Source organism: Sinocyclocheilus anshuiensis, unplaced genomic scaffold, assembly GCF_001515605.1.
Source record: "Sinocyclocheilus anshuiensis isolate Anshui unplaced genomic scaffold, SAMN03320099.WGS_v1.1 scaffold2876, whole genome shotgun sequence".
Taxonomy (NCBI): Eukaryota; Metazoa; Chordata; class Actinopteri; order Cypriniformes; family Cyprinidae; genus Sinocyclocheilus; species Sinocyclocheilus anshuiensis.
Window position 1 is genome coordinate 91,785 of NW_015554214.1, and position 13,687 is coordinate 105,471.

General features: G+C 39.7%; 2 protein-coding genes across 5 annotated transcripts in view; one reads left to right on the top strand and one right to left on the bottom strand.

Annotated features, from left to right (window-relative positions):
- LOC107671087 (nuclear receptor coactivator 7-like) overlaps positions 1-3,065 on the top strand; it is a 37,513-nt gene extending 34,448 nt beyond the window's left edge. For all 3 annotated transcript variants that reach the window (XM_016463932.1, XM_016463934.1, XM_016463933.1), the window contains exon 16: positions 1,874-3,065. In XM_016463932.1, the coding sequence (XP_016319418.1) occupies positions 1,874-2,009 (136 nt within the window). In that variant the 3' untranslated portion in view covers positions 2,010-3,065. The remainder of the gene's footprint in view (positions 1-1,873) is intronic.
- Positions 3,066-3,614: 549 nt separating this feature from the next.
- On the bottom strand, positions 3,615-13,464 carry LOC107671083 (interferon regulatory factor 4-like). Of its 2 annotated transcripts, none has more exons than XM_016463929.1 (8): positions 13,234-13,464; positions 12,644-12,830; positions 11,012-11,097; positions 10,787-10,892; positions 10,579-10,686; positions 8,297-8,629; positions 3,996-4,102; positions 3,615-3,909 (listed from the first exon to the last, which is right to left on the bottom strand). In XM_016463929.1, exons 1-8 carry the CDS (start codon positions 13,405-13,407, stop codon positions 3,736-3,738), a joined length of 1,275 nt encoding a protein of 424 aa, XP_016319415.1. In that variant the 5' UTR covers positions 13,408-13,464; the 3' UTR covers positions 3,615-3,735. The 2 variants fall into 2 exon arrangements, with proteins under 2 accessions (XP_016319415.1, XP_016319414.1); XM_016463928.1 differs by lacking the exons at positions 12,644-12,830; positions 13,234-13,464 and adding exons at positions 11,398-11,584; positions 11,988-12,212.
- Between the last annotated feature and the right edge of the window lie 223 nt (positions 13,465-13,687).

The window sequence follows — 13,687 nt, forward strand, 5'->3', positions numbered from 1 at the left end:
TCTTGTCTCCATTGGCAACACGCACGATTTGTGTCGATTGCAAGTGACGTCACAGGTATTAATTCCCAAACTAATATATTTGCTTGAAGTACCCCTGAGATTTTAAAACAAATAATTTCATAATTAAGTATCAATATTTGCATGTTCATGGTACTCTGGCATTGGTTAACGTCACATGACATGCAGGTAAACAAATAAAATGTTTCTTTTTTTTAATGTTTTATTTTGATTGATGTTATTTTAAAATTATTAATTTTAATTTAACATTTTGATGATTTAATTCATTATTAGCTTTCCATTAAACTCACAAACCCCCTGTAGTTCCTTTACGAACCCCAGTTGGGGAAACCTTGACGTTGATGTGTAATGCATTTCATGAATGGAGTATATTTTCTTTCTCTGTATATTTTGGGTCTTACAAGGGTAAATAAAGAACTGTTTTTCAATAAGTTTTGTATAGTATTTTCTAGGGCTGGGTTTTGACACAAATTTCATGATTCGATTCTCATTCATAAGCTTGCGATTCGATTCGATTCAATATTGATTATTTTGGATATATATCAGGTACAGTACATGCCAAATTTTCTCAAGGAAAAAAAATCTCTCGACTAATGCTGTAAAATATACATGAGAGTCAGTTGGTACTACATTACTATAATGTTGAAGGTTAAAATTGATTGATTTGTTAAAATTACACTTAATGAAGTTTTTAAAATAATAAAGTTACAATTACATAAAAATATTTCTACTTCAATTCGTCTTTTTGGTTCCACTTTATATTAAGTGGCCTTAACTACTATGTACTTACATCAAAAAATAAGTACAATGTACTCATTGTGTTCATGACTAATGAGTTTATGGTCACAAATGTTTTTCTGAGGTAAATGTTACGTGACATTGTTTACAAGACGTTATATTGGCATCTTTGCGCAGCTAAAACACTGATTGAGTGATTACATGAGACAGGATATGGATTGTAAAGTTGTACTCTTTCTTTTAACTTACCTTCGGATGTTTAGTCATGTTTATTTTGTGCTATAACTAGTATTAAAGCGGAGGAGATGATCAGTTAACTGCGGCGCTACAGCCATCTGTCACTCCACATTAAACAGCGCCAAAACGGCATTTATTGTTTGAATACTGCAATACAATGGACAGAATTTGAAGTCTGAGACTTTTTCATATTAAAAGGACCAAAGCACAATGCTTATTGTGATTTATTGCATGGGAGGTGCGCTTCAATGTTCTGTCTATTAACTGAAAACAGGCTAGACTAATTGATTCTTGAGATTTAAGAATCGATATCGTTCCGTAAAAATTAGAATCGATTAATATCAAGATATTGATATTTTTTACCCAGCCCTAGTATTTTCTTTACTTCAAAAACTATGTGTAAAAAGTGTAATATTTTATGTAAGGTGAAGAGGGCAAACATTTTGCGTTTTACGTCAGCATTGCCGTCTAATCAGCCAATATTGTCTTAAATAGCCTGCATAGCACTTCATCTTTTATAACATGGGATTTTGACCAAATATATTCTGTCTTGATTTTTGTAAAATGTTGCAAACAAGATGTTAAAAAAACTTTTTTTTTTTTTTGTAAAAAATTAGTTTTGAACGTAATGTAAATATTTAAAAAATATACCTTAAAATAACTACAAACGAGCATGTAAAGCAAATATCTTTACAAGAAATTCTGTGTGGCGCATGCCCCAGATCCACGCAGTGTTCTCACCTTTTTCCTCCCTTACCTGTTTGCATCTCTGAATTTGGAATCAGTAACTGATTACAATTTGTAAGTAATCTACCCAGCTCTGTGCCATGCATGCATCTTTCGCTACTGCGTGTTTAATGCTCAACTGTCCGTCTCCCAGGGGTCATCTGGGCCTGTGGCTGGATGCCGACCTTTACCACGGCACCACATCCAAATGCTCCACCTTCAACAACCTGCCACTATCCTCCAAACAGGACTTCACCATCCAAAACCTGGAGGTGTGGGCCTTCGAATGAGCGCATGCTAACGTACCCACGCCACGCTCACGACATGATTACTTGATGTCTACTTGACGCTTTATCCCGAACTGTACAAGGCTGTTCGTGTGAATCCGGCCAGCATGGTTTTACTTGGTTTCTCCTGGTCTGAGCACGGAGAGAGAATTTCGTGGCAGCGATGCCGCCCACAGCTATCCCAGCATGCAATATGTTCTCCTGCTGAAATATAACCAATATATTAACACATATACGTGTATGTGAATGACGAGGACTGTGTACGATATTCGGGGAGCGTTCAAAGCCGAAGACGTATTCGGTGGCCAAATCTGTCGCTTTGAGGCCAGTCTCTCAAATCGTAATTTTTGTTTACATCGTGGCGATTTGATGCGTTTAGTTGGTATATTTTCACATTCGTATTTTCACAATGCCAATATGTCCACAAATTGATTTTGTTGACCAAAGCATCTTATTTGCCTTGTTCTCTAGTTTTTATATTTCGTTTTTTTCTTTTTCTATTTGAGTGTTTTTATATATATATATTGGAGGTGACATATAGTCGTATTCCTACGTGACGATTGTTTTGCTGTTTTGTGATATTTTAGGGACCTTTTCTAGTTCGTGTGGAAGGGAAGCACTTGAAATTATGCCAGTATTACTCGTGAACACTATGGTAATCGCACGCCTGATTTCATTAACCAAGTCACATCACTTTCTAGCAAATCAGGTTCACCACTTCACTGTGGGTTTGTGTATGCAATCACTGACCGATGTCACTTCCTGTTATGCGGTAGCACGATTATTACGTGATTTAAGTGTGAACAGATGCACGGTGCAAAGTCCGTTCTTGCGGTTGAAGGCACCCCTCTTTGGAAACGTCCACTCATTTCACTACTAGACAGCATCTGTGGGCATTAACTAACCGCATTCATGGTCCATTAGTGAAAAAAAAAAGTTTACAAGTGTTTCAAAGTGTCTCTGATTTCAAACACTGTCCGGTTGTGTATGGTAACCAGTGAATGTCATATTTATTGTGTATTTCTGTGTTTGAAAGTGAACCAAATAAATGCAATAAATGAAGAGGTCAATGACTCAAGTTTCATTAATTGAATATATATTTAATGTAAGTATTTGTAAAATTTCAATACTTAACACTTTACATTAAGAACTCATAAAAGCAATTATGAACCTTTGTTAGAAATACAATTGTGTATTGTTTATTTGATTGTAAAGTTGTAGTTCCTGAAATGTTATATCATTGCATAATACTGTATATAGTTTCACATACAGTTTTATTAAATTGTATGTCCCGTTTACAGTAAATAGTGTATATAGTATATACAGTGCAATATTATGTGGATATTTTATTCCAACCATATACATTCATTTTAAACAGATTTTGTCCCTGAGATGCTGTTGAATCACAGTTTTACAATGTAAAGGAAGTAAAGTCTAAAAATATAAGTTATGAATCACACAGACATCAAAATATTCATTTATTTTTCATAATTTTTATATGTAATATATATTTCCTTATAAAATATATTTATAAAAAGTTTTTCATTTTATTTTAATTTTTTTCTGAATTTTTAAATTCAGATTGATTGATTTTCAGACTCTGTATTAATGCATTAAGTAGCTACGTGGCTTGGCAACAGTAAACAGCCTATACATAGATTTGGGGTTATTAATTTTATCAACTGTATTTAAAAAATTGGTGTCTTAATGTCTTGTAACTCTTTTGGGGTCACTCTTGTACGAAGTTGCCGTGCATCTGATGTCCGCTTACAACAGGATAATCTTGGTGGGCGGGGTAAACCTGCTCAGGGGTCAGAGGTGAAAGTTCATAGGTGCTCCTCATGTAGTTCATGCCGCCCTGCTGGAGGAGGAGCAGCAGCTGACGGGCAAACAGCGGCTCCACCTTTAGGACAAGAGAAGTTTAGCCACGTTTAGTCGTGTGGAGGCAACTATTGCGTCAGAGTGGATGGAGAGGTCAAAGGTCATTACCTGGACCATCAGGGGTCTCTTGTCTGCAGAGGGGTCACAGCACTCAAAAAACAGCTGCACGTGGAAATGCGGAGGAGGACGAGCATGCAGGAAATAACCCTGGAGCTCTGCAGGAATTAATGCATTAAAACTTAAAGGGATAGTTCACCCAAAAGTGAAGATTCTGTCATTGTTTACTCACCATCATGTCGTTCCAAACCCATAAGACTTTTGTTCGTCATTGGAACACAAATGAAGATATTTTTAATTAAATCTTAGAGATTTCTGTCCCTCCATTTACAGTTTATGCAATTACCACCAGTGTTGCCGTGTCCACGGTTATACCGAAGAATTTGGCTACTTTTACACTGTTGCTGCAGGTTGTTTTTTAGTCTGCAGGTTAAAGCGATACCCCCTCCAGCCCCTGAAATGCTATTTTGGTGGGGGACCCCAGACAGAGCAGAAAACCACGGGGGGGGGGATGGGCTAGTTTTGAATGGCAATTGTGCTGATTTTAATTCACAGACCTGGCAACCCTGACTACCACTTTGATGTTTAAAAAAGTTCATAAAGAGATTCGCAAAACTAATCCATATGAATTGAGCGGTTTAGTCCAAATTTTCCAAAGAGACTTGATAGTTTTACATGATTCATTTAATTTAATTTAGGTTTTTATTCACATATTTACATTGATCAGCAAACATAAACAGAAGCTCAACCATACTTGAAGTGCGAGAACAAAACCCACTGGTTCTTACAGAAGCTCAAACGTGCCGTGTAACATGAGAATGAGCCTCACTAGTTCTTACGGAAGCTCAAACCATGCCACTTAAAGGGGTCATGTGATGCGATTTCAGTTTTTCCTTTCTCTTTGGAGTGTTACAAGCTCTTGGTGCACAAAGTTCTTTATAGCAGCATCATATGACCCCTTTAACACGAGAATAGACCTCACTAGTTCTTACGGAAGCTGAAACGTGCTGCATAACACAAGACTAAACCTCAACGGTTCTTGCGGAAGCTGAAATGTGCCACATAACACGATAATGAACCTCACTGGTTCTTACGGAAGCTCAAACGTTCCGCGTAACACACAACAATGAACCTCATTTGTTCTTACAGAAGCTCAAACATGTTGCGTGAACCTCATTGCCTCTTATGGAAGCTCAAATGTGCCATGTAACACAAGAATAAACCTCATTGGTTCTTACAGAAGCTCAAACATGGTGCGTAACACACAAGAATGAACCTCATTGGTTCTTACGGAAGCTCAGACGCAGTGCGTAACACACAAGAATGAACCTCATTGGTTCTTACGGAAGCTCAGACGCAGTGCATAACACACAAGAATGAACCTCATTCGTTCTTACGGAAGCTCCAACATGGTGCGAAACATGAAAATGAACTTCATTGGTTCTTACAGAAGCTTAAACATTGTGCGTAACATGAAAATGAACCTCATTGGTTCTTACGGAAGCTCAAATTTGGTGCGTAACATGAAAATGAACCTCACTGGTTCTTACGGAAGCTCAAACGTGGTGCGTAACAGGAGAATGAACCTCATTGGTTCTTACAGAAGCTCAAACGTGGTGCGTAACATGAGAACAAACCTCATTGGTTCTTAACGAAGCTCAAACATGGTGCGTAACAGGAGAATTAACCTCATTGGTTGTTACGGAAACTCAAACGTGTTGCGTAACACAAAAACAAACCTCATTGGTTCTTACGGAAGCTCAAACGTGGTGCGTAACACAGGAGAATGAACCTCATTGGCTCTTATGGAAGCTCAAATGTGCCGTGTAACAAGAATAAACCTCATTGGTTCTTACAGAAGCTCAAACATGGCGCGTAACACACAAGAATTAACCTCATTGGTTCTTATGGAAGCTCAAACGTGGTGCGTAACATGAAAATGAACCTCATTGGTTCTTACAGAAGCTCAAACATGCCGCGTAACACTCAAGAATGAACCTCATTGGTCCTTACGGGAGCTCAAACGTTGTGCATAACAAAAATAACCTCATTGGTTCTTACGGAAGCTCAAACGTGGTGCGTAACATGAAAATTAACCTCATTAATTCTTACGGAAGCTCAAACGTGGTGCGTAACAGGAGAATAAATCTCATTGGTTCTTATGGAAGCTCAAATGTGGTGCGGAACATGAAAATGAACCTCATTGGTTCTTACAGGAGCTCAAACGTGGTGCGTAACAGGAGAATAAATCTCATTGGTTCTTATGGAAGCTCAAATGTGGTGCGGAACATGAAAATGAACCTCATTGGTTCTTACAGGAGCTCAAACGTGGTGCGTAACAGGAGAATAAATCTCATTGGTTCTTATGGAAGCTCAAATGTGGTGCGTAACATGAAAATGAACCTCACTGGTTCTTACAGAAGTTCAAACATGCCACGTAACATGAGAACAAACCTCATTGGTTCTTACGGAAGCTCAAACGTGGTGTGTAACAGGACAATGAACCTCATTGGTTCTTACAGGAGCTCAAACGTGGTGCGTAACAGGAGAACAAACCTCACTGGTTCTTAACGAAGCTCAAACGCGGTGCGTAACAGGAGAATGAACCTCATTGGTTGTTACGGAAACTCAAACGTGTTGCGTAACACACAAAAGCAAACCTCATTGGTTTTTACGGAAGCTCAAACGTGGTGCGTAACAAAATGAAAATGAACCTCATTGGTTCTTACGGAAGCTCAGATGTGGTGGGTAACACACAAGAAAAATACCTCATTGGTTCTTACGGAAGCTAAAATGTGCCGCGTAACAGGAGAATGAACCTCATTGGTTCTTACAGAAGCTCAAACGTGGTGCATAACACAGGAGAATGAACCTTATTGGTTGTTACGGAAGCTCAAACGTGTTGCGTAACACACAAGAACAAACCTCATTGGTTCTTACGGAAGCTCAAACATGGTGCGTAACACTGGAGAATGAACCTTATTGGTTGTTACGGAAGCTCAAACGTGGTGCGTAACACGAGAATAAACCTCACTGGATCTTACGCAAGATCAAACGTGTTGCGTAACACACAAGAACAAACCTCATTGGTTCTTACGGAAGCTCAAACATGGTGTGTAACACTGGAGAAGGAACCTTATTGGTTGTTACGGAAGCTCAAACGTGGTGCGTAACACGAGAATAATCCTCATTGGTTCTCACACGTCAAGCAAGCATGCTTGAGCTTCCCTTTGCTATAGCGGGTGTGTGCGTTGATCAATGTTTACATGTGAATAAAGTTTAACGATCTCTTTATTAACTTTTTGAAGCATCAAAGTGGTAATCAGGGTTGCCAGGTCTGCAAAACAAAATCAGCCTAACTGCTATTCAAAACTAGCCCAATCATATTTTTTCCGTGATTTCCCGCTCCATCGGGGGACCCCTCCATGGAAATAGCATTCCGGTGGGTGGCTGTTGGGACAGGAGATTGCTTTAACCTGCAGACTAAAAAACAACCCATGGCAACAGTGTAAAAGTAGCCCAGTAAAACTATGGACTTGGCAACACTGGTGGTAGTTATGTAGACCAGTGGTTCTCAAACGTGTCCTGGAGGACCCCTAGCCCTGCACATTTTGAATGTCTCCCTTATCTAACACACCTGATTCAACTCATCAGCTCATTAGTAGAGACGGCAAGACATGAATTGGTGTGTCTGATAAGGGACATACAAAATGTGCAGGGCTAGGGGTCCTCCAGGACAGGTTTGAGAACCCCTGATGTAGACTGTCAGTGGAGGAACAGAAATCTCTAAGGGTGTATTCACACTTGTCTTGTTTGTTTGGTTCGATTTAATTGAACTCAAGCTCGTCTCCAACCCCCCCCACCCCGGTGCGGATCTTTTGGGCAGGTGTGAATACAGCAATCGGACTCGGGTGCAGACCAAACAACTGTACCGAGACCCAGCTGAAGAGGTGGTCTCGGCCCGGTTCCAAATTAACTCTGTTATAGTTGAATGGATGAACCAATGAATGGATGTACTTAGCACATGTGTGGTTTTGTTTACAATTTCTGGTTCACTTGCAAATAAGGCAGTGTGAAAGCGAACCACACCAAACAAAAAAAATCAACATTGTATTTGGTCCAGACCAAAGCAAGTGAACTAGCGGACTTTCCTGGTGTAAATACACTGTCAGGTTAGGTATCTGCTGCTGATGATATGTTCATTTGTGTTCCGAAGATGAACGAAAGTCTTACGGGTTAGCAACAACACGAGGGTGAGTAATTAATGACAAAAATATAATTTTTGGGTAAACTATCCCTTTAAATACTAAATCTATTAAAATGCGGTTTAGTAGTTGTTGAGCCATTCTAACCTGTCAGGAAGAGCTGTGTGTCCAGTAGTTTGCTGGTCTGCTCTCGCTCTAGTTTACAGAGTTTGACGCTCAGGTTAGCATGCGGCCCGTCGCAGTAGACCCTGCACTGACAGAAGCGTCGGGCGTACAGGCCGTCGGGCGTCATCCAGAGCAAGACGCCCCCCTCCAGTGCTCTTCTCTCAGCCTGAGGGAGAGGAACCAGCTCCGAGCCACTCGACCCGCTGTAGGTCCAGTTGTCATCCTGCGGAGCCAGTCGACAGCCCTCGGCGCTCATGACGGTGACGTCTGCGACCGGAGTCTCACCGCTGAACACCGTCACCTGCAGACGGGCGTCTGGAAGAGTCAGAGACGCAGGTGAGATTCCAGGCTGTTGCTAGGTGGTTTATAAGATGTTCTAAGTAGTTACTGGGTCATTTTTAGGTAGTTGCTGGACTGTTGCTACTATGCAGTTGCTAAGATGTTTCTAATTAATTACTGGAGCATTTGTAGGTTGTTGCTAGGCTGTTGCTAGGCAGTTGCTAAGATGTTTCTTTTTGGTTACTGGGGTATTTGTATGTAGTTGCTAGACTGTCACTAGGCAGTTGCTAAGATGTTCTAAGTGGTTACTGGGGCATTTGTAGGTTGTTGCTAGCCTGTTGCTAGGATGTTGCTAGGCGGTTTATAAGATGTTCTCAGTGGTTACTGGAGCATTTGTAGGTTGTTGCTAGGCTGTTGCTAGGCTGTAGCTTAGATGTTCTAATTGGTTACTGCGACATTTGTAGGTTGTTGCTAGGCTATTGCTAGGCTATAGCTAAGATGTTCTAATTGGTTACTGGGACATTTGTGGGTAGTTGCTAGACTGTCGCTAGGCAGTTGCTAAGATGTTCTAATTGGTTACTGGAGCATTTGTAGGTTGTTGCTAGGCTGTAGCTAAGATGTTCTAATTGGTTACCTTGACATTTTTGTAGGTAGTTGCTAGACTGTCGCTAGGCAGTTGCTAAGATGTTCTAAGTGGTTACTGGGGCATTTGTAGGTTGTTACTAGCCTGTTGCTAGGCTATAGCTAAGATGTTCTAATTGGTTACTGGGACATTTGTGGGTAGTTGCTAGGCTGTAGTTAAGATGTTCTATTTGGTTACTGGGACATTTGTAGGTTGTTGCTAGACTGTCGCTAGGCAGTTGCTAAGATGTTCTAAGTGGTTACTGGAGCATTTGTAGGTTCTTGCTAGGCTGTAGCTAGGATGCCCTAAGTGTTTACTGGGACATTTGTAGGTGGTTACTAAGCTGTTGCTAGGTAGTTGCTAAGATGTTCTACAGTATATAGTTACTGGTGCCTTTATAGGTAGCTGCCAGGAAGTTGCTTGGCAGTTTATAAGATGTTCTAAGTGGTTGTTGGGGCATTTTAAGTGGTTACTAGGCTGTTGTTAGGCAGTTACTGTGATGTTCTGAGTGGTTACAGGGCATTTGTAAGTTGTTGCTAGGCGGTTTATAAAATGTTCTAAGTAGTTTATGGGACATTTGTAGGCTGTTGCTTGGTGGTTTATAAGATGTTCTAAGTAGTTTCTGGGGCATTTGTAGGCAGTTGTTTACTGTGATATGTGTTCTGAGTAGTTACTGGTTACTGGGCATTTGTAGGTTGTAGGTATGTTTTAAATGCTTACTGGGGAATTGGCAGGTAGTTGCTGAGCTGTTGCTAGGCAGTTGCTAAGATGTTCTTAGTAGTTACTGGGGAATTTGTAGGTGGTTGCTAGACGGTTGATAACAGGTTCTAAGTGGTTACTGGAGCATCTGTAGGTTGTTGCTAGGCAGTTGCTAAGATGTTCTTAGTAGTTACTGGGGCATTTGTAGGTAGTTGCTAGCCTGTTGCTAGTCTGTTGCCATGTGTTTGCTAAGATGTTCTAAGGGGCCGTTCACACAGAATGTGTTTTTCCATTCCAATACGCTACTTTTCCATTTTTTTTCCTATGTAAACATGCGTTAGACAGACGTTTATGTCCACTGTGTCTTATGTGACACGCGTCTCGTGTCTTTTGCAGCATCTCGCACGTGAGCGCCGCGTTTTTAACTTTCGTACACAGTGCCACTCATCAATGTCAGTTCCAAAACAGTGGACCAAACGAAGAAGTTTGTAACTGAGGCATTGTTAGACGGTTGCAAGGTTGTTTGTTCTAAGGTGTTCACTAGGTTGCTGCAAGGCAGTTGCTAAGGTGCTTTGAGTGGTTGCCGGCTGTTGATTGTTGTGTGCTAAGAATGTTCTAAGTGGTTGCTAGGGTGTTGCTAAGGAGTTTATTATTGTGTGTGTACCTGACAGTGCCATGGCCTCGGCTGATCTCATGCTGGCGTCCAGAGTGAACGGAAAGGGAGGCGAGTCAAACGTGTTACAGTTGTAGAAAGAGCCACTTATCTGGTAACCTACACCCCCCCCCACACACACACACACACACACACACACTTTACTGAAAATGACTCAATATATTTTTTTAATGACTACAGAGAGAGGGAGGGTAAATACCGGCGTCCCAGCGGGAGTTCTGGCTGAAGTGGCCGTCAGACAGTGAGTTCTGCTCACACAGGAAGTCCCTCCAGCTCCTGTCAGCAGCAGACAGGAAGTTACACACCTGTACAGAGAGACAGACACAGGAACAGATCACTACCCTACCGGTTTTATTTTCATGGCCAGATATTACTTATAGTAGAGTTTAGTAGTCTGCAATAAGCTTGTTTAGGTTAGAGTTACCTGACCCTCCACAGGTTCATATGAAGGATAAAACGGGTAGTTATGGTGACCCGAGCTTGTGGAAACTTTCTCATATGATTTTGGTGCTGAAATGAAGGGGAAATTAATTGCTATTTAAATGTGTATTCATTTATTTATAAATATATATTTATAAATTAAATAGAATGAATAAATAGTTTTTTAAATGTTAATCTTAATATATATATGTATATATATATATACAAATTTCTATATATTTATAAATTACATTAAATTTATTTTAGGAATTATTCATTTTAATTTATTTAGTAATGTAAATGTGTATATACATACAATATTTGCATTGTCATATTGAATTAATTTCATATTTAAATGTAATATATTTATAAATATGAGTGTGTGTTTACCTCTTTTGGTTCCGTCAGGAATAACGCGGTAAACTTTAAACGGTTCAGACACGTCTAGCTGACTTCGGCCCACGAGCTCCTCGAAGTCGCTGCTCTTGTTCAAGGCGCACCTGAGCCGGGTTTTCCAGGTGGGAGGATCCGGTTTATCTATTCCCTCGCGATACTTGCCCTTAAACAGAGCCCAGGCCTGATCCAATAAACCAGACTTAATTAATAAACCATTAACGTAAATTATGCTGAACAGATCTCATTTGCATAAACATATGAATGAACAGCAGGTGTTTATATGCTTAAAAATGCCTTAATTCCAATGCATTATAAAATGCATTAAAAACAACTAGCATTTATTGCAAGCAAATAAATAAATAAATGCACAAACACACTTATCAATCAAAACATTTAACATAAATGCATACAGTTTGAATTGATAAAACACTTGATCTAATGAAGTATGATTAATTTTAATTTAATTTAAATAAAGCAAAATGTGCTTCATGTTTTATTTTGTTGCATGCAAATGCAATTTATAATTGCTGTTTGTTTATATTGATGATTAATTTTTAAATGTACCTATATCATAACATGCACACCTTGAAGAGCGCGGCGTCCTCGTCTCTGTTGTAGTCCTGCTTCCCTGCATGTTTCCACGGGATGTGGAAGACGGTCCGCTCTCGATCCTCCCAAACTAAGCCGGGATATTTCCCAGTGTCCACCTGCTCGATCAGCCACTGACGTAACTTCCCGTTCCCGGAGCTTCCCGACATCCTTGCTTTGACAAAACTTCAGTATACAGTGCAATAATGCAAGCAGCAGGAGCTGTGATGGTGGCGGTGTCTTCAGCAGAGGCTGCTGAGAATTTGGTTTTGATAACTCATGTTGTTCAGTTTTCACATGTGATTTTTCATAATTATTTGCCTTTTTATGGGTGGAGCAACAGATGTGGAGCTCAAAGTCATGAAAGTTCACACTCTCACACACACACACACTCTCACACACACTCTCACACACACACACTCACACACATGTTTATCTTAATTTATATATATATATATATATATATATATATATATATATATATATACAAATTTCTATATATTTATAAATTACATTAAATTTATTTTAGGAATTATTCATTTTAATTTATTTAGTAATGTAAATGTGTATATACATACAATATTTGCATTGTCATATTGAATTAATTTCATATTTAAATGTAATATATTTATAAATATGAGTGTGTGTTTACCTCTTTTGGTTCCGTCAGGAATAACGCGGTAAACTTTAAACGGTTCAGACACGTCTAGCTGACTTCGGCCCACGAGCTCCTCGAAGTCGCTGCTCTTGTTCAAGGCGCACCTGAGCCGGGTTTTCCAGGTGGGAGGATCCGGTTTATCTATTCCCTCGCGATACTTGCCCTTAAACAGAGCCCAGGCCTGATCCAATAAACCAGACTTAATTAATAAACCATTAACGTAAATTATGCTGAACAGATCTCATTTGCATAAACATATGAATGAACAGCAGGTGTTTATATGCTTAAAAATGCCTTAATTCCAATGCATTATAAAATGCATTAAAAACAACTAGCATTTATTGCAAGCAAATAAATAAATAAATGCACAAACACACTTATCAATCAAAACATTTAACATAAATGCATACAGTTTGAATTGATAAAACACTTGATCTAATGAAGTATGATTAATTTTAATTTAATTTAAATAAAGCAAAATGTGCTTCATGTTTTATTTTGTTGCATGCAAATGCAATTTATAATTGCTGTTTGTTTATATTGATGATTAATTTTTAAATGTACCTATATCATAACATGCACACCTTGAAGAGCGCGGCGTCCTCGTCTCTGTTGTAGTCCTGCTTCCCTGCATGTTTCCACGGGATGTGGAAGACGGTCCGCTCTCGATCCTCCCAAACTAAGCCGGGATATTTCCCAGTGTCCACCTGCTCGATCAGCCACTGACGTAACTTCCCGTTCCCGGAGCTTCCCGACATCCTTGCTTTGACAAAACTTCAGTATACAGTGCAATAATGCAAGCAGCAGGAGCTGTGATGGTGACGGTGTCTTCAGCAGAGGCTGCTGAGAATTTGGTTTTGATAACTCATGTTGTTCAGTTTTCACATGTGATTTTTCATAATTATTTGCCTTTTTATGGGTGGAGCAACTGATGTGGAGCTCAAAGTCATGAAAGTTCACACTCTCACACACACACACACTCTCACACACACTCTCACACACACACACACACACACACACACACACACACACACACAC

Bases quoted from the DNA above. Each gene is read 5' to 3' on its own strand.
- LOC107671083 (XM_016463929.1), bottom strand. From the start codon at position 13,407: ATGTCGGGAAGCTCCGGGAACGGGAAGTTACGTCAGTGGCTGATCGAG. The intron at 10,687-10,786 runs GTATTTACCCTC...GGGGGGGTGTAG, and splicing joins GAACTCCCGCTGGGACGCCG to GTTACCAGATAAGTGGCTCT. The intron at 4,103-8,296 runs GTTAGAATGGCT...TAATTCCTGCAG, and splicing joins CACACAGCTCTTCCTGACAG to AGCTCCAGGGTTATTTCCTG.